Genomic DNA, 27,107 nt, shown 5'->3' on the forward strand with positions numbered 1-27,107 from the left:
GAGGGAGGAGAAGGCTGAGACAAGAGCATGCCCTGTGGTTGGAACTGGGTGGCCAGGGTGTTAGATTTGTCATCCAAGGAGAAATTTACATCAGATAGCATTAGAGTGAAGAGAGAAACTATGAAAGGAGAATGAAGTTGTTGAAGATAGAGTGACAAGAAAGTTGGTAAATGATAGCAAACAGGAGTTTGCTATCTAACTGGGTTGATATAGCCTCTGTCTGGCTTCCCCCAGTCTCTTTCCCCTCTATTACTTTCTTCTCCTCTCACCCAGTATTTCCAGCCCCCCATCTCATCCTACCTTCTCTTCCTCCCTCCTCTCTCTCTTTTTTTTTTTTTTTACTTATTCCCCTATCCTCCCATTCTTTTCCCATTTCTAACTTCCTCCCATTCTCCCCATCTACTTCTCTTTTTCTGTCCTTCTCCCCGCCCCCCCCCGCCCCGTTCTCTTTCTTTGCCTCTCTTATCCCTTCTACCTTCGGTTCCTACTTCCTTCCTTTCCATAATTTCTACCTTTTCCTTCCCACCATGGAAGAGGGAATGGAATATCTCAGATCATCACAGCTAGAGACATCTTATGATTAATAGCTTACTCATATTCCTTCACAATATCTCTCTTTTTACTTGTTTATTGAGCCCCTGCACCCCTGGGAAGGAGGAGCTAGGACATAAGTCAACTGAACACAAGAACAATTGGTCATAATACTAAGAACTAGTAGGAGTTTTAAAAAGGCCATATTGGAGCAAATGTGCCTTCTTTTCCTTTGTGCATGTTCTCTTAAGTGTCTTCTATATCTCTTCTGGCAATTAGAGTTAAGAGATGTTCAGGATATGGAGTCTATGGAAAAGGGGATTAGGAAGCTGTTCACATGCTTTTAGTGAAGGCCTTAGATCATAGAGAAAACAGTTGTCTTTCTTGCTCCATGATAGAGTCCACCAGAATAAGGAATCCACACAGGAGTTTGGATCTAAAATCTCATTGTATATCCATATATGGCAAGATGCAGGAACTTATTCTAAGTCTTTCTGGAATACTATGACACTTATTATCTTATATCTTGCCCAGCTCTTTGTGCCAACTGTGCTAGACAACTAAGGAAAATACTGCTGTGGAAATATATCAAAAAGTGAAACTCATATACCCATCGTCAAGGGTTTTCCAGGGAGTTATTTCCAGGAAGAACAAGGCTAGGCTAAAGAACAGTTTATTATTTGTTGGCTCTTTGGACCTACTGGTTATCTATTGCTACATAACAAACCAACCCCAAAACTTAATAGCTTACAACATGAAATTTTTTGTGTGGGAACCCTGCCCTCTCTTCTCCCCTGCCCCACTTTGCCCCACATTGGTGACCTGGAATGTTCAGTGTGAGTGTGCTGTGAGTAGAAAGAGGATTAACATGGAGGAGTTTTTCCAAAACACCTATGTCACCACAGCCAGGCAGTCCCCTGGGGCCAAGTCAAGGATTCATAAAAGACACCATGCTACTCTGATGCTTTAACATTAACTCCTCTATTTGTCCACAGTGAAAGATCTAACTCTTAGCATCTTGCCCCTAATTTGTCCCCAAAGAGTTCACTTTTTTTAAGCCTTAGATCAGTGCTCCTATTCCTTGGAGGTGGCAGAGAAAAGAATGAGTTCCACCTAGATGCAAACAACCAAACCTTCAATAATAATATGCCTTAATAAATATATATTGGATAAATGGATGTCATCAAGTAGAGGGCCATTTCCCAACAAACCCATGGACTGGAAGTCATAGATTAAATAAATTCGATGAGTATCTTTTGGATATCCACTAAGTACCAGGCATTTATTTCACTTACCTAATTTTTAGATGATATTCAAACTGTTTAATAATCACTGCAATCAGAATATCTGTAGATTTCTTTGCCAAGATTTGCTATGCCAGCCATCAACCCTTTAATTGCTGGACCATGGAGAGGTCCTTGGGGTCTCAGGAGAGGGGAGGAGGGCACTTAAAGTGCTCATTGGAGTAAGTCACTGAGTAACCAGTGAGTAACCAACTCATATAAAAATAATTCACTACTTTAACCACCAATACTGGTCTTGCTAATTGAGTGTTGGTTACACATCAGCCTTGCCTTATAGAATCTTCATAATGCTGTGACATTAGTACTGTCATTTTGCAGGTGAAGAAACAGCCAGGAAATGAAAGTACTTTGTTCAAGACCGCATAGGCAGTAGATAACAAAGTCGAATTCAAACTTGGTGTATATGGCCTTAAATCTGCGTTCTTTCTATACAATACAGACCCCTTATAAGATAAAAGCATATTCACAAAAGCCCTTCAAAGTTAGTTCTATTACAGATGAAAAGACTGATCTCAGAAAGACATATAACAAGTGCTATCCTCGAAACGCACTCCTACCCATATGTGTTTATTTATCATTTAAGTATCTTAGGTCTTTGGGGCATATATTCAGTGTATGCATATTATCTCCAGGGTATAGCTATGTTCCTAGTGAACTCTATAGGAGCTTAAAAAATAGAGCCTTGTCACCACTTATCTGTCCTATTTATCATAATTTCCCTTTAGAGATAGATCAGTTGTTCCCATTCTTTCATTTTCCCATTCTTGACCGACCATACATACCTCTGCTGGTATGTGCCATTTATTTTTCAGGATTCAGCTCAGATTTTACCTCCTTCAGTAAGCTCTCTCTAAATTCCCAAGACTGGGTTAGGTGCCCCTTTTTTGTTCTTCTACACATACCACCACCACCCATACATACTTACTCCTTCCCTCCTTTACTTCTGTTGTCTTACTGTGGTGTGTTGTGTATCTCCACACTGGATTTAAAACTTCTGGAAGGAAGACATTATGTCTGATTACTTTTTGTACAGCATGATAACCTGTTATTGTTACAGCTGATTCACTCTCTTAAAGGTACTCCAAGGTCCTTGGAAGATTTAGACTACTTTGGCTGCTGCCACTCAAGTTTTTCTTATGTTGGTTTTTGATGGCTACTTCCCTGTAATTACAAAAACACCTTTCTTGAGTATACTTAGGAACCAGTTTATAGGCTTAGTCTGGGTGATGAAGCAAAGACATGGCATGTGGTAGCATTGGAAGGGGGCGGGGGTGGCAGGTCATACCCTTTGCATTTGGGCCTTTGTAGCCATCTATTATATTGTGATCTATTTCCTGGAAGGATGCTTGGTACATTACATCACCTGATGCTTAATAGAGTTTCTAAAATAAAGATTCCTGTTATTTAGAATTGCATATTTGCATATTAGATCTCCTCTTTTATCAAAGAACCTCTTATCAAATATTCTGAGAACATTTGTTAAAGGAAACATGGTCTTTAAAAGAACTGATATGGGACGCCTGGGTGGCTCAGTCGGCTGGGCATCTGCCTTTGGCTCCGGTCGTGACCCCGGGGTCCTGGGGTCGAGCCCTGCTTCGGGCTCCCTGCTCTGTGGAAAGCCTGCTGTCCCTCTCCCACTTCCCCCTGCCTGTGTTCCCTCTCTCGCTGTATCTCTCTCTGTCAAACAAATAAATAAAATCTAAAAAAGAAAAAAAAAGCTGATATGGTAAATCTGACAGCAGGCAATATGCCTAACCTCTTGGGAGTGTGTCAGCTGAGTTCAGTCGGGACTATGCTGCAGAACAGCAGGCTGAACAGTGAAGGGAGATTGTCTTTGACAGGTCTTACAGTGTGTTTGCTTATTAACTCTGCAAACATGGGTAGAATGGTTAGACCTATAATTTCCTTGCCTGCAAAACCAAGATGATGTTACATCAACTCAGGTAAGCAAATACTTGTAGAGAATTTACCTATGTGTCTTATTTCGTCATTCCTGTCTTCATTCCAAACAATCCAAGCTTTTTAAAAAATAAGTAAAATAAGGGGCATCTGGCTGGTTCAGTGGGCAGAGCACGTGATATGACTCTTGATCTTGAGGTCATTAGTTCAAGCCCTGCATTGGGTGTAGAGATTACAAAAAAAAAAAAAAAAAAAGCAAAATAATTTGACTTGACACATCAATTGTTATATTTACCTCTCCCAAGCAGATTAAGAGTCTCAAAGGAATTTTACCCAAATTGACAGTTTAACAATCCCCCTAAACAATATGATATTTCTTAAAAGCAAACCTACGGTTGTTTTTAAAGAGCAGCAGGCTAGCTGAGCTCAGAAGTGTAAACAGAGAAAGGGAAAATTGGTATTTGGAGAAATTGAGTAACAAAGCTCATAACTAATTCCAACTTCCCTGTTCCTGGTAATAACAATATCTCTTTAATTCCTTCAGCCAGGCTACCAGCAGACATGCTAGGATTTATGACACCAAACATTTACCCAGGGTAATCATAAAGACTATGTCATGTGGACAGGAACTGAAAGGGAATAAGGAAAAATGAGAACAATTGATGTGTTAAGATGTAGAATTTGGGGTGAACGTTTCTCTTTACAATTTTTTTCTTGTTATAGCATTGAGGAACAAACTCGTGCATTTTTTTTTCAAAGATTTATTTATTTATTTTACAGAGAGAGACACAGGGAGAGAGCAAACACAAGCAGGGGGAGTGGGAGAGGGAGAAGCAGGCTTCCCGCTGAGCAGGGAGCCCTATGCAGGCTCGATCCCAGGAACCTGGGATCATGACCTGAGCCAAAGGCAGATGCTTAATGACTGAGCCACCCAGGCACCCCGAACTTGTGCATTTTTTAAAAGTATGCCATACTAGAAATAATCCTCTGTGAAGCAAATTAAAGCACTTGCAAAATTGAAAAGTACGGCTGGTAGCTTTTCTCTGTAGGGACCCAAAACCAGAGCAATTCCATAGTGTCCCGAAATGACATAAATTTTAGAAAATGGGGATCAAGGAAGAGATAAAAAGAATAGTATATGTTCAATCTATTTAAATTGCCTGCAATCTAAAAATAATTCATATTTGCTTTGGATAATTACCTCTTGTTATCCCACCTTTAAAACCATGCCTTCCTTGTTCTGTTTGTCAGATCCTTCCAGTTCCCTGTGCCATCACGCACAAGGCTTAGTGTGCAGTAGGTCCTTAGTATAGCATTTGTAGATTTTATTTCACTAAGCTTATTCACTGATTTAACAAACCAATTCCCTTAATCTCTATGAATGTGTTGGTCATTTATTAACACTGTCAATTGTCAATACACCTGGACAAATAATAATATATGGGTACTCTTTTAATTAAATTTAATTAACTTTCACATTCATTAACTCTTTCCTGTAATAATGTGCAATAGGCAAATGAGGAAAATCAATCTTAGAGAAATAAATGGCAGAGTTGAGGCCAGCTCCCCAAAGCCAGTGCTTGTTACATTGTAACATAATTCAAAAAGTGTTCTCAATATCTAGGGAATTAGGCCCTTTAGACACCTCTCAGCTGTTCTAAATATGAGGCTGAGTCATTCCAATCCTAAAATGAAGTCAGTAATTACCTTTCTGTTCATTTAATTCAAATATATCTAATTTATGCATATCATTAAGTGTATATTCTGCTTAGGAATCCAGTGGTAATAAGATGTTTAATTGGAGACTTATTGGGGTCTGTCTTGTTAGGCATCTGTCTTCAGCTCATGACATGATCCTGGGGTCCTGGGATAGAGCGCCACCTGGGCTTCCTGCTTGGTGGGGAGCCTGCCTCTCCCTCTCCCACTCCTCCTGCTTGTGTTCCATGTCTCGCTGTATTTCTCTCTGTCAATAAAAAAATAAAATCTTTAACAAAAAAAATTGAAGTCTTATCTATATTTGAGCTCTTATTAAGCAAAAAGAAGACATCTTATTTTATTGTTGTTGCTTAAAAAGTTAGCATATGTTTCGACTCTCCTCCTGCCCCTTCCTTTTTTTTTTTTTTTTAAGATTTTATTTATTTATTTGACAGACAGAGATCACAAGGAGGCAGAGAGGCAGGCAGAGAGAGAGGAGGAAGCAGACTCCCTGCTGAGCAGAGAGCCCGATGCGGGGCTTGATCCCAGGACCCTGAGATCATGACCTGAGCCGAAGGCAGCGGCTTAACCCACTGAGCCACCCAGGCGCCCCCCCTTCCTTTTTTTTTAAGTAGACTTTATTTTTTAGAACAGTTCTAGATTTATAGAAAAATTAGAAACTTAGTACAGAGTTCTCATATACCCCCCCACAGAGTTTCCCCTTATTATTAACATCTTATATTTAGTATGGTACATTTGTTACAATTAATTAACCAATATTGGTACATTATTATTAATTAAAGTCCATAGTTTATTTAGGTTTTCTTAGTTTGTTGGTTTTTTTTTTTTTTTTTTTTTTTTTTGAGAGAGAGAGAGAGCACATGCGCATGAGGTTGGGGAGGAGGGGAAGAGGGAGAGGGTGAGAGAGGATCTTAAGCAAGCTCCACTGTCACAGGGCTTGATCTCATACCCTGAGATCATGACCTGAGCTGAAATCAATAGTTGGACCTTTAACTGACTGAGCCACCAAGGCGGCCCTAGATTTTCTTAGTTTTTAACCTAGTGTCATTTTTCTGTTCCATTATTTCATCCATAATGCTACATTACATTTAGTTGTCATCTCTCTTTAGGCTATTCCTGGCTAGTTTCTCAGACTTGCCTTGTTTCTGATAACCTTGGCTATTTTTTGAGTACAGGTCAGGTATTTTATAGGATTCCCACTATTAGAATTTATCCAGTGTTTTTCTCAGGATAAGACGGGGTCTTTAGTTTACTGAAAGGAAGACCACAAAGGTAAAGTGCCATTTTTATTTTTATTTATTTATTTTTTTAAAGGATTTTATTTATTTATTTGACAGAGAGAGGGAACACAAGCAGAGGGAGTGGAAGAGGCAGAAGCAGGCGCCTCACTGAGTAGGCAGCCCGATGCGGGGCTCGATCCCAGGATCCTGGGATCATGACCTGAGCTGAAGGCAGATGCTTAACGACTGAGCCACCCAGGCGCCCCTAAAGTGCCATTTTTAACACAGCATGTCCAATGTACATACTATCAACATCACTTATGACTGTTTAATGTTGGCCTTTATCACCTGGCTGAAGTAGCTTTGGTCAAGTTTCTCCAGTGTATAGTTATTCTTTCCTCCCCTCCTCTCCATGCTGTACACTATTGCTAACCCAACAGGGGTAGGGAGTTATATGTTATGTTCATCCTTTCCTTTTTGTCTAATATCATCTTACATTTTTCTTTCAGATATCTTAAAGTAGTTCTAAAGAAAACTGTAAATCATGAGCGTCCCACCCAAAGTCCCTTTCATTTACATCCTAAATTCAATCTCTAATCAAATCATGTTTACTTTACCTTCCAAGTCTATCTAGAATCCAACCACCTCTCACCACCTCCATTGCTACCACTCTGGTTTAAACCACCATCAGTGTGGACGCCTGGGTGGCTCAGTGGGTTGAGCCGCTGCCTTTGGCTCAGGTCATGATCTCAGGGTCCTGGGATCGAGTTCCACATCGGGCTCTCTGCTCGGCAGGGAGCCTGCTTCCCTCTCTCTCTCTCTGCCTGCCTCTCTGTCTACTTGTGATCTCTCTCTGTCAAATCAATAAATAAAATCTTTAAAAAAAAACCACCATCAGTGTTAGGTCATTACAATAGCTTACAGTAGCTTTCTAACTGGTCTCCTTTCTTCTCCTTTCCCCTACCGTTTATTCTCAAAGTAGCAACCACAATAATCCTTCTAAAACCTAACATCAGATGTTAGCCCCCTGTTTAAAATATTCCTGTGGTTGGGGCACCTGGCTGGCTTAGTTGATAGAGCCTGTGACTCTTAATCTCAGGGTTTTTAGTTCAAGCCCCACATTGGGCTGGGAGTTTACTTGAAAAAAAAAATTAAAAAATAAATATTCTGATGGCTTCCTATCTAACTCAAAAGAGCAAATCCTTATCATGGCCTCTAAGGCCCTGTGTGGTCTACCAACAACATTTCCCTCTTCAACCCTTAATATTCTCCTCACTCACTCTGCTAAGGACATACTGGCTTCCTTGGTCTTCCTTGAAGATGCCAGGGAGCTCCCTCCCCAGAGCCTTTGCACTTAATGCAACTCATGACATCCATTGACATGTGTCACTTGGATCTTTCTCCAGAAAAATCATGCCAGTCAGCTGCAAAGCACACACTTGGCTAACAGTCTCTTGCTGTTGCCTTCAGGATCTACCTTAGCTTGGTTCTTGCTTTTTCTGAGAAGCCCCAGGCAATGACTAAGCACAGAAGAGATTCTACCCATTTCTACCTGATGTGGGACTCTTCTAATGGGCAATCGTTGTTCCAGAGCCCCCTATTGGGTTGGCCAACACTTTGTCAGACATGCATCACTGTCTGAGGCTCTTTGTACACTCACACCAGAGCTGAGGAACTCACCATCATTTCTCTTAAAAATGTGTGCTTTACATTCTAATAATTTTTTCAGGAAAGCAGAGAATGACATTCTATAAGACATATATCTCTTGGCTAGTTTTTGTTTTGTTTTGTTTTTCTTTTTAAGATTTATGTATTTATTTGCAAGAGAAATAGAGAGAACGCACTTGTGCACCACTGGAGCAGGGGAAGAGGCAGAGGGAGGAGAAAATCTCAAGTAGACTCCCTGCTGAGTGCGGAGCCGCCACGCCCCCCCCCCCCCCCCCCCCCGCCCCGGGATGATTTTAGGACCCCAGATCATTATCTGAGCTGAAATCTGGAGTCAATTGCTCAACCAACTGAACCACCCAGGCGCCCTTCTCTTGGCTAGTTTTATACATTTTTCAGGATAGTGTTTCAGGGACACCCGGGTGGCTCGGTCCACTAAACGTCTGCCTTTGGCCAAGGTCTTGATCCCAGCGCCCTGGGATCCAGTCTCCCAGTGGGGCTCCTTGTTCAGTGGGGAGCCTGCTTCTCCTTTGCCTGCTGCTGTGCTTGCACTTTCTGACAAATAAATAAATCTTTTTTAAAAAGTGTTTTAACTCCCTCAAAAGAGTGGACGCTTATTCAGAACAATACAACCTGTAGATGCATTTCACACTTTGACACTCCCATATTGCTCAGGAAACTAACATAAGTGAAATATGGTGGAAAGCTAAGTGGCATTTCAAATCATCACTCTGCTCTAACTAGCTGTGTGATTTCTAACATTTCCTCCCTTGTTGAATAGGGATAATAATACCCACTTTGGCTGTTGGAGGACAATCATATAAAATAATGGTGGAGAAGGCTCAATTACCAACATCAGTTGTAGAAACTAAGAATAAATGGTTTATAAATTTAAATCACGTTCTTTTTTACTCAACGGTAAGGAACTAAAGCTTTTTGTTGTTGTTATTGAGAGGAGAGGAGTCTTCTTCGTTAAGAAACTAGAAGGAATCGAACTTCCCTCCCTTTTGTCCATTTAAGTAGAAAGTTTTGTCCGCTTCTACTCGTTCGGCGACAATCTGGGAAAGAGCACTTCCGACTTCCTCTGCCACTCCCGCATCCACCAGATTGGGCTTGTCATTGCGCGTGCGCAAGGTCCACCCACCCCGGAACTTAACCGTTGACCAAAATGTAGTGTTTAAATCCTCCGGTATCTGATCCCGGAGAACGGGTGGCGCACTCTTTTCTCCAATGAGGCTTGGGATTGGCCAAGCGCCGGATTGGTGCGGAGAGCTGATTGGCTGGTGTAGCAGCACGTCTCGGCGACCGTGCGTGTGGCTTCTGGCACCGCCCCTGCCCCTGACGGGTCGGATTTCTGACCAGTCAGTAGGCGCGGCGCGGGCTTTGGTTTCTCGAGGCTGTTTGCCGCCTCGGTTCCCGCGACCCCAACGTCCCGGAGGCGGGGCGGAGGCGGCGGAGGCGCTTCTTGGAGCGGACCGCTGTTCCGGCCCAACAAACAGACCCGGCTGGGCGGAGGGAGCGGTGAGTGGGGCTTTGTGTCCTGGATTCTCTCGAAGGGCGGCAGCGAAGCTAGGAGGACGGTGGGAACTTTCAGGGCCCTTTGGTGGATTCAGCCCTCCTGGAGCCTGGCGCCGATGACGTGAAGGGAAACTAGTGGGAGAAATCAGTCGTGCGGACCACGAATTCTCTAGGAATGGTTTGTCGTTGGGTATGTGAAAGAGGTTTGCCGTCGATAACGTGCCATTTAAAGGCGAAAGTTTGACGGCTGAAGTGTGCTCGTTCCTGCATTCCTCACTTTCAGCTCATGTGGCTACGTAGTGAAGGGGTCAGTTAAAGTTTGAAGTCCGCGGTTTCCTGGGAATAGTGTGTCAACAATACTGTGTGAAAATGCTATGTGTGAACGCAGGCAGTGGTGACATCACTATGGTGTCCAGGAGATGGTTTTACAGAGCCAGGGACATTCGATTGGGGTTGTGAAGGATGATGATTTACCAGGGCATTCCAAGTCAGGGCAACAGGCTGTGCAAAGATGCTCAAACTCGGGGAACTGTAAGTAGTTCAATTTGGTTGGAATGTGGGATAAAGGGGAGTAATAAGGTGGACCAGACTGTGAAGGTGCTTTCTTCTGTATGTAAAGAAGAGCCGGGGCGCCTGGGTGGCTCAGTGGGTTAAGGCCTCTGCCTTTGGCTCAGGTCATGGTCTCAGGGTCCCGGGATCGAGCCCCGCATCGGGCTCTCTGCTCAGCAGTGAGCCTGCTTCCCCCTCTCTCTGCCTGCCTCTCTGCCTACTTGTGATTTCTCTCTCTCTCTCTGTCAAATAAATAAATAAAATCTTAAAAAAAAAAAAAGAGCCATCAGCAGTTTTTTTTTTTTTTTTTTTTTTTTTTTTAGGATTTTATTTATTGGATAGAGACACACCGAGACAGGGAACACACGCAGGGGAGTGGGAGAGGGGGAAGCAGGAGCCCTGCTGAGCAGGCAGCCCGATTTTGGGGCTCCGTCCCAGGACCCTGAGACCACGACCTGAGCTGAAGGCAGACGCCTAACGACTGAGCCACCCAGGCGCCCCAAGCCCTCAGCTTTTTCAGCAGGGAAAATAATATAGTCAGATATGCAAAAATACCCTTCTGGGAGCACTCTGGGGACTTTTCAGTAAATCTGGTGAGAATTGATGAAGTCAGGAAATAAGGTCCTAGAGATGTTAAGGCAGAATATATATCGGGAAACAGGGAGAAAGGGGAGGTAAGGATAACTTGAGGGTTTCCATTTTGATAAAGGATGATGTCATTATCTGAGGAGGGTATGTTTTGCTAGGTATAGGTGTTATGTGGTTTTAGTTTCACTGGCTTTAATTGTTTGCGTGATGCTGTCAGAATAAATTCATGTATTTTAAAATGAGAAATAGATCAATATCATCTTTTTACCCTCATACATAAAGGAAGAAGAGACAAATATGGAGCTTTAAGACTCTTTCATTTATTGAAGTAAAATGGCATTTTATATACTTCCTAGAGTTACAGTTATTGATCTGAATACTATTATGCGTGACAACCAAATGACATAGAAGGGCTTTCAAGATTAAAGCCTTCATTCCATAGATGATGCATGAAGTCCAGATATCTCCAAGAGAGACTTTTTAGTCAACCTTACAAGAGCACTTTAAACAAGATTTTCTTCTAGTCAATAATTTCAGCCTCTGGCTTTATCTGAAAAAATCTCTTCTGCACCTGCATTAATAACTCTTTCCTCCCTTATCTTGCTTCAGACAATTCCTTCTTGTTAGGATTGAAATAGAATGTTCAGGGCCTAAAGAACGCTAAGACCTAATAAAAGAGTAAAGGAAATACTGAACAGTAAAGAAAAGACTATGAGCTCTGTATTTTCCTTTGATAATATTTAAATGGAGCTATCCAGTGGGCAGTTTAAAATACAGGTTTGAAACTGAGAAGAGAGGTGGAAACTGAGTTTGCTATGTACAGTATAATGGGAATAGATGAGAAATACCCAGAGAGGGCATGTGAGACCAAAAAAGGACCACTGATTCTGTAGGAAAACAAGTCTGTTTGTAGGGATGCAGTATTGTCTTCTATCTCCAGAAGATTTAAGGTTTGTTAACTTTATTACAGATTCAATAAATATCTAGTTTGTTGTTCCTATGTACTGTTCTGCAGTTTTCGAATATTATGAGGCTTTTGGCCAAAATTTCCTATATTAAAAACTTCCTGCTGCCCAGATTAATATTAACATTAGTTTATAGGCAGAATGACTATAAAGTATGAAAATGATCAGAATCCACAACCATTTTCTCTTACTAATCTATAGATGAAGGTACTTCATACAAGTAACCTAATTTTGTCTGTACTGTTAATATGTGGTTAAATCATGTTTCTTTTTTTTTTTAATCATTCATTAGTAACATTCTCTTTACTTTTTTAGGATTCTGAGCATTTGAAATCGAATACATAATTCACCAGCTGCCATGGAGCCTACATCTTCTCTTGCAGGGCCCCAGATGAGTACCAGGTATAGAAGCATTTTTACAAAATGTTTTTTTCACTGCTTCTCATAACTTGGGAAGATAGGTTAGAATAGAAACAAAACAAAACAAAACTTTCAAGTCAGGAAAATCTGGATCCACGTCCCATCTGTACCACTTGGTAGGTGGGTGACCTTGATCAGGTTAATTAACTTCTATAAGCCTCAGTTTCCTCATCTGTAAATGGGGGATAGTAATCTCTATGTAACAAATTATTGTGAAGGATTAAATAAGATTACTAAGGTAAAGGGTCTGGCACACAGTAAGCACTTGGTAAATATTAGTTTTATTCCCACCTTCCCTTTTCTGGTTTCCCAGAGCATCTTTATTGATGGGAAATAGAACCCGAGCTCTTGAGGCTAAAAATCATATACATATTTATTTCCATCCTAGACAAATGAGAAAGTGGTTGGGTTCCTTCCCTTGTCTAAGCCCTAATCCTTGATGGAAGATTTCACACTGGATATACCAAGTTTCTTTAAATGTTCCTAAGCCTTTTCCCACTCATGTAGAATGGGAAGGAGGAGCTTGCCACCTGTCCCCTAATTTTCTCAGTCTGTCAGTACTATAGGGATAAGGCAGATTGCCTTGTGTTATTTAGCTGTTTGGATCATTTATCGTTCTTTTTTTTCCCTCGAGAAAGGGACAATTATTGCTGACGTGAATTTTTTTCTTCTATACTATAATTATATCCATGAGTTACCTTCATTCTCTGTACTTTTCTTTTGTACCAGATGTTTTTGATGAAGACAATGGGAAACGTGACCCAAAGAGGCTATCATATTCCTTTTGCTTAATTTTGACCCTTCTGTTTTATCCTATTAGTACTTCTTATTCTTTGAAAATTTGTCAACTTCTGTTCTTTGAAGGAACTTTGTTGCACTTGCAACAAGTCAATACATTATCTTTTCTATTTTATTTTTGGGTCAAATTCATTCCTTACATTCTAGGTAAGATAATATACTCATGTAATTTAAATTGATTATTCCTGATATATTCAACTTAGTTTTTTTACTTATTTAATGATTTTTGGTTTTCTTTCTTTCCTTTTTTTTTTTTTTTTTTTAAAGTGAGAGTGAGAGAGAGAGAAAGCACAAGCAGGAGAGAGGGAGGGGAGAAACAGACTCCCCACTGAGCAGGGAGCCTGACCTGGGGCTCGATCCCAGGACCCCAGGATCATGACCTAAGCATGAGGCAGACCGTTAACTGACCATTAAGCCACCCAGGTGCCCCGACCTCTGGTTTTCAATAATCTTTGGACTGAGAGCAACAGTTCTGAATTACTTAGGGGTTGCAGACCGCTTTGAATATCTGATAGCATGAATTCCCCTTTTATATGATAAAACACTTATATACATACATGTAAAATTTTGTGCCACATTTCAAGATGTTTCTGTTTCCCCTGCCTCTAAAGTCTACTGTGTACCTTAGATTAAGAAAACAACTAATAGCAACATTTATTGTTTATGTGCCAGGTGCTGTGCTAAGCACATTATGTGCATTATTCTTATTTAATCCTTATAACAAACCTATGAGGTATAGGTACTATTATTATCTTCATCCCCCTGCCTTTTTTTTTTTTAATGAGGAAACTGACATGGAGAGATTAACCAATCCAAAGTTATATGGTTGGTAAGTGATATGGGGCAGGATTTAAACCTGATGTGACTTCTACTTTAAACCCTTTACATATATGGACTCATTTAATATTCAGTATAACTGCCTGGAGATACAGATACAAGTATTACCTGTTTAACAGATGAGGAAACTGAGGCACAAAGACATTAAATAACGTGAGAAAGGTCACAGAGCTAGCAGATTTTGAAGCGAGTTTTCAGACCTAAGCAACTGATTTCCAGACATTTTGCTTTACCCACCAGATTATGCTGCCTCTCACCAACTGATAAGTGATAAATATATTAAATATAGAAACAGATAAACTGACAGTTTGTTCCTACTAGCTTTGTGACCTTGAACAGATTTCTCAATCTCAGACTATGTCCTCATTTCAAAAAAGGGAGATTAAAGATCCTTCTTACAGATATTATGAGCTCAAATCAGACATGGATTTGAAAGCACACAGCTAGGAATAGTGGTGGAGCCAGAAATAGAACCCAGGTTTTAAATCTCTATACCATTCAGCTTCTGGAAGTATAAGTTTTGAAATCAGCCACACTTAGATTCAGAGCCTACCTTTGCTACTTTAATTATTGTATAAAGTTAGGAAAGTTACTGTTTGCTATCTATAAAATGGATAATAAAGTGGTTCTGGAGCAGTTTTAGTGAGAAATATTGTGTATGTAAAGTGCCTGCTGGGATGCCTGGTACATAGTAGGTGACCAGTAAACAGTCTAGTTTTGTAGTTGAGAAGCTTCATTAGATGATACAAGAAAGGAAGATTTAGAATGAGATATTCTTAAAACATGATATGATAAATAATCTTTCAGTTCAGCTTTTGAATAGTCTACTACCATGCAAATGTATTGGTGTAGTTAACTCCCTGTCAGAGCTTTCTTGCTTTAATTACATGGGACTTTGACTGGTATCTTTTCCTCAGTCCTTTCTCTCCATTGTTTCTTATGGTTTTCTCATGTTACTCACTTACATAAAATAAAAACTTTATGATTGTGTTCTGGATGACTTAACATTGAAACCTTGCTTTACGCTGTATCTAGGATATTTACTTAAGGAATTACTTATTATGCTGTCCTTTTGATGCTTCGGTAACAATTAAACTGAAGTGATAGGACCCAAGTTTAGAAACACTGAAAAATTAAGACTCTATTAAGTTTTTGTGCTTTTCATAATTTTATTGGATATTATCTAGGAATTAGTTCAGAAGGATAGAATTTTAAATTTAAATTTAAATGTAATTTCATGGTTTATACTTTTTCTCTGTTACTTAATGAAGATATTATAGGATTGATTCTTATTTATTTATTCATTCATTCTTTCATTCGTCTATTGTCTTTTTTTTTTTTAAGATTTTATTTATTTATTTGACAGAAACCACAAGTAGGCAGAGAGGCAGGCAGAGAGAGAGAGGAAGGGAAGTAGGCTCCTCTCTGAGCAGAGTACCCGATGTGGGGCTCAATCCCAGGACCCTGGGATCATGACCTGAGCCTAAGGCAGTGGCTTTAACCCACTGAGCCACCCAGGCGCCCCCGTCTATTGTCTTTTTATTTTAAGTAGGCTCCATGCCCAATATGGGGCCTGAATTCACAACTGTGAGATCAGGGGTCACATGTTCTACCAACTGAGCCAGCTAGGTGCCTTTTCCCATTCTTTTTAAGAAACGTGTGTATGTAAATTTATGTAAGCATAGGAAAAAAAAAAAAAAAAGGACAGGAAAAAGCTATACCTAAATTTTGAGTGCTTCTTTTCTTTTTTTTTTTTTTTTTTTAAGATTATTTATTTATTTATTTGACAGACAGAGATCACAAATAGGCAGAGAGGCTGACAGAGAGAGGAAGGGAAGCAGGCTCCCTGCTGAGCAGAGAGTCTGATGCGGGGCTCGATCTCAGGACTCTGGGATCATGACCTGAGCTGAAGGCAGAGGCTTTAACCTAACACTGATCCACCCAGGTACCCCGAGTGCTTATTTTCTTGATAGTAAAGTTACAAGGATTTTTCTTTTCTTTCTTTCTTTTTTTTTTTTTACTTCTTAAAAATATTTTTAAGTTTTAAAAAAATTAACATAAGTAGTTTGAAAAGCTCCATCATTTAATGTTAAACTGCTTCTTATAAAATTTCTGCTAAGTTTGCTTTTCATTGTGTTTTGATTTAAACATTTTTTTGTTTAAGGTTTCCTTCAAGCAGGATGGTACCTTTCTACTTTCCTCCATCAAAATATGCACTTTGGAACCCAATCCCAATTGGAGATTTCATCTACTTACACCTCAATTACTACAGGTATAAGATGTTTCTCTTTTCAAATCAAACCAGTAGAAACAGGAATCAAAAGGATGTGTAAGGCAAAGTTGATTACTATAACTAATTCCTTTTTTTTTTTAACTTTTCCATTCAGAAACTCCGCTCAAACAATCTCTCTTACTGCTTCTTAAATCTATTTCTTGTGCTTTTGAGAAGTAATCTTAATTTCACAGTTAAAATGTTCTGCAAGTCTAAATTGCTAAGTATTATAGGAATTCAAGAGACAAAATATAATAAAAACTGGAAGGGTTTTTGATCGTGCTTTAGCATGCTGTCTTTGTAAAACATTAGAAAACTGAACTTACTTTAAGTGGATAGATCATGTTAGAAGGAATATAAATCATGGTTAGGGCAGGATCTTGAAAGAAAGATATAAAAACTTAAGCTTAAAGAAATAGAAAATAGAGATCCACTATGATTTTGTGTATAAGGGAGTTATTTGTTGAAAGTAGAATTCTAAGAAGGATGGGTCATAATGGGGAAAACCTGGAGTTAGCTTAGCTGTGGGATGGTTTTCTGTAATCTAAGCAACATCCGTTTATGCCCTAGTGGTTTGTTTAAAGTGCTGTAACTAGAGTCAAACTGCCTGGAGGGTCAAATCCTGATTCTACCACTTCTTATTTATGCAACCTCAGTAAAGTAGGCAGGGATCAGTTTCTTTATTTAGAAAATGGAATAATGATACCTGTTTCGTAGCACTCTTGTAGGGATTAAATGAGACAGGCTCTGTAAAGCAGCAGTTGGCATGGTGCCTGGAACATAGGAAGCATTCAATAAATGGTTGCTATTATCAGGGTTTAGAGCAATGTAGCAGTATTAAGATCAAAAGGAAAGAATGAAACAAGGCTTTTTGAAGAAATAGCTTATAGTATTTGATGATGGATTCAGTGGAACTAAAGGAGAGATACAAGTCAAAACATATCGAAGTTCTAAACCAGTTGGCAGAGAAGAATAGTATCACTGATTAAAAATAAAACAAAACAGTCTTGTGGGGGTGCATGGGTGGCTCAGTTAGTTAAGCATCTTCGGCTCTGGTAATGGTTTTAGGGTCCTGGGATGGAACCACACACATCAGGCTTTCTGCCCAGCAGGGAGCCACCTCCCTTTCTCTGCTCACACTCTGTCTCTCTCAAATAAATAAAATCTTTTTTTTTTTTTTTTTTTTTTAAGATTTTACATATTTATTTGACAGAGACGCAGTGACTGAGGGAACACAAGCAGGGGGAGTAGGAGAGGGAGAAGCAGGCTTCCCGCTGAGCAGGGAGCCCAATGTGGGGCTCATTCCCGGGACCCTGGGATCATGACCTGAGCCTAAGGCAGACGCTTAACAAGTGAGCCACCCAGGGGCCCCAATAAATAAATCTTTTTTTTTTTAAGAATTTATTTATTTACCTGAGAGAGAGAGAGAGAGTGAGAGATAGAGCATGACAGAGGAGAGAGTCAGAGGGAGAAGCAAACTTCCCACTGAGCAGGGATCCCGATGAGGGAAATGATCCTGGGACTCCAGGATCATGACCTGAGCTTAAGGCAGTCGCTTAACCAACTGAGCCACCCAGGCGCCCCCAATAAATAAAATCTTAAAAAAAAAAAAAAAAAACCAACAGTCTTGTGGAAGTTTAATTAAATATTTCTTAGACTTGTTCATTCTTTTCTTGATGTCTCTTGACCTTTTACATTTTGTATTGTTATCTTTCTGAGCTACAATGTGGGTAATTTTTTCTTCAACTCTATTAATTTTCTCTTTAGGTGTACTTAGCCATCTAACCTGTATGTTTAGGTTTTTTACATGTGGAAGTATTCCATATATATCAAAGATTGTTTATAATATATATGCAGAATTTATAGGATAATAAAAATTCATGTACTTATCCCCTGTTCATTATATTGGTTTTTTAATTGATCATATATATATATATATATATATATTTTTTTTTTTTTTTTAAGATTTTATTTATTTATTTGACAGACAGAGATCACAAGTAGGCAGAGAGGCAGGCAGAGAGAGAGGGAAGCAGGCTCCCCGCCGAGCGGAGAGCCTGATGCAGGGCTCCATCCCAAGACTCCGAGATCATGACCTGAGCTGAAGGCAGAGGCTTTAACCCACTGAGCCACCCAGGTGCCCCAATTGACTATATTTTTATTTCTGCAAGTCTTTGTGGTTCTTTTTCAAATTTGCCTCATCTTTTTTGATAGTATCTAGTTCCTTGCTCATATATTGAAGTCCCTTTTATATATCTTTACACATTTTTTTTCTTATTTTAAAAGATTTTATTTATTTGACAGAGATCACAAGTAGGCAGAGAGTCAGGCAGAGAGAGGAAGGGAAGCAGGTTCCCCTCTGAGCAGAGAGCCCGATGTGGGGCTCGATCCCAGGACCCTGAGATCATGACCTGTGCCGAAGGCAGAGGCTTTAACCCACTGAGCCACCCAGCTGCCCTACACATTTTAATCATAGTTTTATATATTCTACATTCAATAATACTAGAATCTGAAGTCCATAGACCATATGTAAACAAACAGATGTGGTATTTCAACCAATCTTATTTATAGAAACAGGAGGCTAGCCTCATAGTTTCTTGAACCTTGCTCTGGTTTGTAAAGTTAAGCAAATGCTCAGAGAACGACTATAACTTCAGCGTCTACTTAACTTCAGTTCTGGTTTCCAGGCAGCTCTCCCTACGCACCCCCAACTCCTGCCCATCTTTGACCCTAGGATTTCTCAACAGTGATTTTTCTGTGCGTTTTAAAAAATATATGTTATATTTTAGGCAACATTTCATGGCAGGAGGGTTTTTTAGGATATCAGACCTACCATTTAATAAAAGGCTTTTGTTATTTTTCAGAAATCCAAAGCTTGTAGTAACTGAAAAGACCATCCGACTTGCTTGTCGTCATGCTAAGCAGAATAAAAAAAACCTGCCGTGCTTTTTACTTGGTTCTCTCATAGTAGATGAAGGTAATATACTTTAAAAAAATATTTTTATATTTATATTTATATATTATAGATATATTAAATATATCTATTTATATATAATAGAATTTGTGTTTCAAATTCAGCCAATTGTTGTAATGTTCTTTGTACTAATTTTCTTTGCAATAGACCAAGTTTATAAAAGTAAGTAAAACTTCACACTGCCTATCACAGACTTCACAGGTCAGGTGGAAGAATATGTATGGGAGCCATTTTTTAAAATAAGAGCTTAGTGTACTATTAGTATGAACAAAATGCTTTGTTATAATAGTCGGCTTACTTGGTTGATTTCCAATTTTTATTGTCATGTCATAAATTTTATTTATAATAACTGCTGTTTTGTTCTTCAGATGAAGAAAGTGTGACATTGACAGTTGATCGTTTTGATCCTGGTAGAGAAGTACCTGAATGCTTAGAGAGAACCCCTACTGCTTCTCTTCCTGGGGACTTTGTGATTCCATGCAAAATTCATACTCATGGACTTTGTTCAAAAGAATTAATAGTTCATGATGGAGATGACTTCAGTTCAGCTTTTAAGGTGAGATATATTGATAACTTGATTATTCTTAATTGAACCCAAGTATCAAATTATGGGTATTATGTTGTATTTCAATAAACCCATATTTAACAAGTATTCGTAATTAATTTCTGGTTGAATGATTGTTGCTAAAATACGATTAAATGGGGTTTCTGAAGGCAAGAATTTTAGGGAGGTAATATGTATGGGTAGTTTTCCAGAAGGGAAGGCAGTATGACCAAGATAACAAAATGCAAGATGTGCTCAGGGTAATATTAAGGGTATAGATTTTTGCTGCATTTGTGGATAATCAGACTGGACTATTAGTTTGGCCAGATTGTAGAGAGCCTTGTCTGCCAGGCTAAGGAATTTGAACTTTGTTATATGGGCTATGTAGAGTCATTAAAAGTTTCTGAAAAGAGGAAATACTATTAAATCAAGGATAGTTAATCTGATAGGGCAGCCTGACTGAAGTTAGAGAGAGTAGGTGGGCCAAGTCTGTAGTCAGATGTGTGTTCCAGAATGTGTATTAGCCTGGAGTAGAATGGTAGCAGAATGTCTAGGAAGGACACAGTGGGCCTGAGCAACATGCAGGAAGAACTGACTTGACAATTTGTGGAAATAAGAAAATAAAGAAGAATGGACTTTGGATTTTCTTAGTTGAGTTGGAGTTAGTTTACATCTGTTTTTTTCGTGTGATGAATGTTTACTGGAAGTGACATTCTCTAATAAGAATTTTAAATGCTGGGGCGCCTGGGTGGCTCAGTGGTTAAAGCCTCTGCCTTCGGCTCAGGTCATGATCTCAGGGTCCTGGGATCGAGTCCCGCATCGGGCTCTCTGCTCAGCAAGGAGCCTGCCTCCTCCTCCTGTCTCTCTCTCTGCCTGCCTCTCTGCCTACTTGTGATCTGTCTGTCAAATAAATTAAAAAAAAAAAAAAAAAGAATTTTAAATGCTGCTGGGACATCTAAGTTGGCAATATGTAATGGAACTTGGTACAGTAAATCTTACTTCCTTTGACATAATTACTCATGTGACTTTTTGGTCACATGGAAAAAAATCAGAATTGAAATGTTACAAATCAGAAATTGTTTAATTTTGTTAGATAAAGATGTATATATGTTGTACCAGTATGAAGCAGAACGTTTAGAGATACGGACAAATTTCAAAGTTTTAAAGTAATTATATAATATTGATTCCTCAGGCTCTGCAGCATCATATATGTAGCAAAGATTCCTTGGATTGTGGTAAACTGCTTTCCCTAAGAGCTCATATCACTTCCAAGGAAAGTTTGGACATTGTGGATTTGGATTTGCATTGGGCAGCAGTAACTCTGGCAAACACCTTTAAGTGCACACCTGTAAAGCCCATCCCCGTTATTCCAACAGCTCTGGCAAGAAACTTGAGTAGTAATCTGAATATTTCTCAAGTTCAAGGTACCTATAAATCTGGGTAAGTAATAGATAAATTAATTTTAAATATTGGTTACATTAGTATGTTTTCATGGTATTCACATCATATGAGATATTTGTGCATTCAGTTTATATGCCAGAGATCTGTGGTGGCTAGATAAATAGCCAAGGAAAGTGAAAAAAGAAGTTGTTCAATTTATTTGAATATAGTTCAGAGTTGTGGCTTATCATCCCCAGAAAAATAAATAGTAAAATTTATATTTAAAATTGATTGTATTTCGTGATTTGAAATTAGGAGGCACTATCCTCTATGTCATTTTGCCCTTTGTATTTTGCCTAGGTTTGGGTTATTGTCTGTCTTTTTTTTTTTTTTTTAAGACTATGAGCCTACAGAGGCTGAAAATTTTTTTATTACTTGCTTGTTTTATTACTTGTTTTAATTGTGAATAATGAGTATGGCAGAGAGAGAAAGGAGATAGCTAAATAAAATTCGTAGTACTCTTGCTTACCAAATTGTCAACAACTTGAGGGTGGAGTTCCCCCACACAGCTGGAGCAGCATCCTCTCCAGCTTTCTGTCACCATTCTTAGTTTCTTAGGAAGTGGAAGCCAAATTGCATGCTTTCTGACCCTCAGCAGGGCTGCTTCCCTGAATCCTCATCCACTTTCTTTATCTATTGTCTACTGAGCTAGGTTAGACAATGGAAGCACCCTCCGCTTTAAAGTCTAAGCAACTCACTTCTGGTTTCCTTTCCCACTGACTCCACCCTAGTTCCTGTTAGGTCTCTAGAGCTGAAAATGTTTGCCAAGATACACTCAACTGCAAGTCCAGTCCTCTAAAAATGCCTCTTCAAAAGACGAAAAGAAAAAGAGAGGGTTTTCTTTTCAGAGGGTCCCTGGAATAGCAAGAAAAGTCCTATTTTTCTTGGAAAAGTCCTGCATGCTAACCAGAGCAATGTTCTGGTTGGAGTGGTACAAAGGGAAAAGTGTGTACATTCCAATATCATGGTCTGGTCAAAGGTGATATTGATAAGTGTTTGAATTAAGTGAAACATTTAATTCTCTAGGAGTAATAAGTGCTGTTCAGTTGGGACATGGGAATTTTTTTAAAAATTAACTAAAAAATTAGTTTTTCTTAGTACCCATGCCCACCTACTAGTGAAGTATGAATTTATCCTTCTTTAAATTTTCCTTCTGTGACCCCTTGGTGTGTTAGTAGTAACCCAAGATGTTCAATATTGTATCTAATTACCTGTCTTCCTTGCCCCTTCTTACCTAGAATTATCTAATTTGTGACATTTTCCTTTTCCTTAACCACATTCATTCATTTATCCTGACATTTTTTAGGATCCATTATAGAAGAGGTATTGTGTTAGACACTGGAATTAAATAGATAAAAACCATATTTGTTGTCCATAAAGTATATTAATATATAAACATGATGCAGATAAATATAATGGGAGTTTTTATACAGTGCAGGGAAAGCAGGAAGGTGTGTCCAAACTGCCTGGGAAGTCATGGAAGGCTTGAGCTAGTTCTTTTAAAGAATAGGAATTTATCAGATGGTCAAGGCAGAAGAGCTTTCAGAACAGGTGTATTTTTATTTTTTATTTTTATCTTAAGTAATCTCCACACCCAATGAGGAACTCCAATAACTCAACCTTGAGATCAAGAGTCAGGTGCTCTTCTGACTGGGCCAGCCAGGTGCCCCAGATGTCATTTTTTTCCCTAAGATATTATTTTTAAGTAATCTCTATACACAACATGGGCTTGAACCCACAACCCCGAAATTAATAGTTGTATGCTCTATCAACTGAACCACATAGGTGGCCCTAAGTATCATTATTGATCCATAAATCTCCCTGCCAACTCAGGCTTAATCATCTTGTCACATGGCCTGATACATTCTTTATCTTTTTGTTTTAGGGTTATTATAGCAATAAAATATATCCTCAGTGGTACTATTAAGATTGTATATCACTAATAGCATCATTTTGAAGCACAAGTATTTGTGCATCATTAAAGCACAAGTATTGGAACTAGCAAACTTTCTAACCTTTTCATTTTTGTGTTTTAAAGCCATAATGATGAAATTAACCCTTTTTTTTTTTGAGAGAGTGAGTGAGAGTACGGGGGTTGGGTGTGTGGGAGTGTGAGGGGCAGAGGAAGAGGGAAGGATAGAGGAGAGAATCGGAAGCAGGCTCCATGCCTAGTGTGGAGCCTGGTGCAGGGCTCAATCTCACAGCCCTGAGATCATGACCTGAGCTGGTATCAAGAGTCCTGAAACTTAATTGACTGAGCCATTGAGGCACCCAGACTCTTGACAATTCTATAGTTGTTCATATTCTTAAAACTTAATGTCTCAATGTAGTTTTAATTTGAATCTCCCTGCTGGCTAGTGACGAACATTTTTTCATGTGTCTGATAGCCATTTGTATGTCTTCATTGGAGAAGTGTCTGTTCATATTTTCTGCCCATTTTTTGATATGATTGTTTTGTGTGTGTTGAGTTTGAGGAGTTCTTTTTTTTTTTTTTAAAGACTTTATTTATTTATTTGACAGACAGAGATCACAAGTAGGCAGAGAGGCAGACAGATAGAGAGAGAGGGGGAAGCAGGCTCCCTGCAGAGCACAGAGCCTGATGTGGGGCTCGATCCCAGGACACTGGGACCATGACCTGAGCCGAAGGCAGAGGCTTTAACCCACTGAGCCACCCAAGTGCCCCGAGTTTGAGGAGTTCTTTGTAGATCCTGGATATCAACCTTTTGTCTTTACTGTCATTTGCAAATATCTTCTCCCATTCCGTGGGTTGCCTCTTTGTTTTGTTGACTGTTTCCTTTGCTGTGTAGACGCTTTTGATTTTGAAGTCCCAAAAGTTCATTTTCACTTTTGTTTCCTTTGCTTTTGGAGACATATCTTGGAAGAAGTTGCTGTGGCTGATATCGAAGAGGTTACTGCCTATATTCTCCTCTAGGATTCTGATGGATTCCTGTCTCACATTGAGGTCTTTTATCCATTCTGAGTTTATCTTTGTGTATGGTGTAAGAGAATGGTCGAGTTTCATTCTTCTACATATAGCTGTCCAGTTTTCCCAGCACCATTTATTGAAGAGACTGTCTTTTTTCCACTGTATATTTTTTCCTGTTTTGTCGAAGATTATTTGACCATAGAGTTGAGGGTCCATATCTGGGCTCTCTACTCTGTTCCACTGGTCTATGTGTCTGTTTTTATGCCAGTACCATGCTGTCTTGGAGATCACAGCTTTGTAGTCAAGCTTGAAATCAGGTAACGTGATGCCCCCAGTTTTATTTTTGTTTTTCAACATTTCCTTAGCGATTCGGGGTCTTTTCTGATTCCATACAAATTTTAGGATTATTTGCTCCAGCTCTTTGAAAAATACCGGTGGAATTTTGATTGGAATGGCATTAAAAGTATAGATTGCTCTAGGCAGTATAGACATTTTAACAATGTTTATTCTTCTGATCCAAGAGCATGGAATGGTCTTCCATCTTTTTGTGTCTTCTTCCATTTCTTTCATGAGTGTTCTGTAGTTCCTCGAGTACACCTTACACCACTTAGAATGGCCAAAATTAGCAAGACAGGAAACAACATGTGTTGGAGAGGATGTGGAGAAAGGGGAACCCTCTTACACTGTTGGTGGGAATGCAAGTTGGTGCAGCCAATTTGGAAAACAGTGTGGAGATTCCTCAAGAAATTAAAAATAGAGCTTTCCAAATAGGATGGAGGACAAGGGGAGATGGAGAGGAGAAGGGAGTTGAGGGAAATTGGAAGGGGAGGTGAACCATGAGAGACTATGGACTCTGAAAAACGATCTGAGAATTTTGAAGGGGTGGGGGGTGGGAGGTTGGGGGCACCAGGTGGTGGGTATTGTAGAGAGCACGGATTGCATGGAGCACTGGGTGTGGTGCAAAAATAATGAATACTGTTATGCTGAAAAAATAAAAAATTAAAAAAAAAATGAAAACGTAAAAAAAAAAAATAGAGCTTCCCTATGACACTGCAATTGCACTACTGGGTATTTACCCCAAAGATACAGATGTAGTGAAAAGAAGGGCCATCGGTACCCCAATATTTATAGCAGCAATGGCCACAGTCGCCAAACTTTGGAAAGATCCAAGATGCCCTTCAACAGACGAATGGATAAGGAAGATGTGGTCCATATACACTATGGGAGTATTATGCCTCCATCAGAAAGGATGAATACCCAACTTTTGTAGCAACATGGACGGGACTGGAAGAGATTATGCTGAGTGAAATAAGCAGAGAGAGTCAATTATCATGGTTTCACTTATTTGTGGAGCATAACAAATAGCATGGAGGACAAGGGGAGTTAGAGAGGAGAAGGGAGTTGAGGGAAATTGGAAGGGGAGGTCAACCATGAGAGACTATGGACTCTGAAAAACAATCTGAGGGTTTTGAAGGGGCGGGGGATGGGAGGTTGGGGGAACCAGGTGGTGGGTATTGGAGAGAGCACGGATTGCATGGAGCACTGGGTGTGGTGCAAAAAGAATGAATACTGTTACGCTTAAAATTAATTTAAAAAATTAAAAAAAAATAAAAAACTTATTGTCAATAATAGGGGCACCTGGCTGGCTCAGTTGGTGGAGCATGTGACTCTCGATCTCGGGGTCTTGAGTTCAAACCTCACACTGAGTGTGGAGATTACTTTAAAAAATAAACTTTAAGCTACTGTCAATAATAAATGTAATAACAAAGTTTAAATGTGATTTAATGTCCTTTTAGGAAAAAGTGAATTTTGGCATCTATCATAATGGTTCCAACGTTCTTTGATAATGGTTGGAAGAGTATAGTGCATGGAAAATTGAATATATCTCACATAATTTAGCTTTGTTAGTGAGGAGTCACATCTTTTGCAGTCTTGTCAAGTCACCGGGATGCTTGAACACTTCTAGTAACAGGAAATTCACTTCTTCCTGGGAAACCTATTTGAATATGAAATAGCCTTGATTTTAATATTCCTGATTAAAATAAGCGGATACTTTTTTTTAAAGATTTTATTTATTTATTTGACAGACAGAGATCATAGTAGGCAGAGAGGCAGGCAAAGAGAGAGAGAGAGGAGGAAACAGACTCCCTGCAGAGCAGAGAGCCCGATGTGGGGCTTGATCCCAGGACACTGGGATCATGACCTGAGCTGAAGGCAGAGGCTTTAACACACCCAGGTGCCCCAATAAGTAGATACTTTTAGAGCAAAACTTTTTAAAAAGGTGTATGATCGTCAATGACTGTTTTAGTAGAAATTTTAAGATATTAAATCTCTTCGATCTCTTCCTCTTACTGGATTCTTTTTTTACATTTTGACCTATTTTCTGTGTGTGTGTGTGTGTGTGTGTGTGTGTTTATGTATGTGGGAAAGCATTCATTTGAATCATCTTCCCTGCCTAAAATATGCTTCTCCAAGCACTCAGATTATCTCTTTTAGGTAAAAAGTACATACTCTTAATTGTTTTTTACATGAATATCTTCTGTTTAGGTATCTTACCATGGATGAAACACGCAAATTGTTACTTTTGCTGGAATCAGATCCCAAGGTTTGTTCTCTACCATTAGTGGGAATGTAAGTATTATATATGAAAACTTTTTCAGCCACATATGTATTCAAATGTATATAATAAACATGTTAATTAGTTGTACTATGAATATATACTTAATACTTAGGTCAGCTTATAAAGCTACAAAGGCCAGTGATTCTTAAGCTTTCTTATTTTCTTAGCAGTATCAGTTAAAACCAGATTTTGCTCAATCTTAGGAAGAACTCCAGTAAATAAAACATATAAAGTTGAATTCTTCTGATTGAAGTTGAAACCTTAGAACCCTGTTTCTTTAACATTCATTACTATCCTCTGTCCTTAAAGCACCTTGAAGAA

The 27,107-nt window shown here is 39.2% G+C and overlaps 1 protein-coding gene across 2 annotated transcripts in view; it reads left to right on the plus strand.

Annotated features, from left to right (window-relative positions):
- The first annotated feature begins 9,727 nt into the window (after positions 1 to 9,727).
- Positions 9,728 to 27,107, plus strand: part of STIL (STIL centriolar assembly protein) — a 77,366-nt gene continuing 59,986 nt past the window's right edge. The window contains exons 1-7 of one of the 2 annotated variants that reach the window (XM_047727558.1): positions 9,728 to 9,856; positions 12,271 to 12,357; positions 16,175 to 16,282; positions 19,147 to 19,259; positions 19,625 to 19,812; positions 20,993 to 21,240; positions 26,714 to 26,797. In XM_047727558.1, coding sequence (XP_047583514.1) covers positions 12,314 to 12,357; positions 16,175 to 16,282; positions 19,147 to 19,259; positions 19,625 to 19,812; positions 20,993 to 21,240; positions 26,714 to 26,797 — 785 coding nt within the window. In that variant the 5' untranslated portion in view covers positions 9,728 to 9,856; positions 12,271 to 12,313. The remainder of the gene's footprint in view (positions 9,857 to 12,270; positions 12,358 to 16,174; positions 16,283 to 19,146; positions 19,260 to 19,624; positions 19,813 to 20,992; positions 21,241 to 26,713; positions 26,798 to 27,107) is intronic. The other variant, XM_047727557.1, reaches the window with a different exon arrangement.

The sequence above is a fragment of the Lutra lutra genome, chromosome 4 (genome assembly GCF_902655055.1).
Source record: "Lutra lutra chromosome 4, mLutLut1.2, whole genome shotgun sequence".
NCBI lineage: Eukaryota > Metazoa > Chordata > Mammalia > Carnivora > Mustelidae > Lutra > Lutra lutra.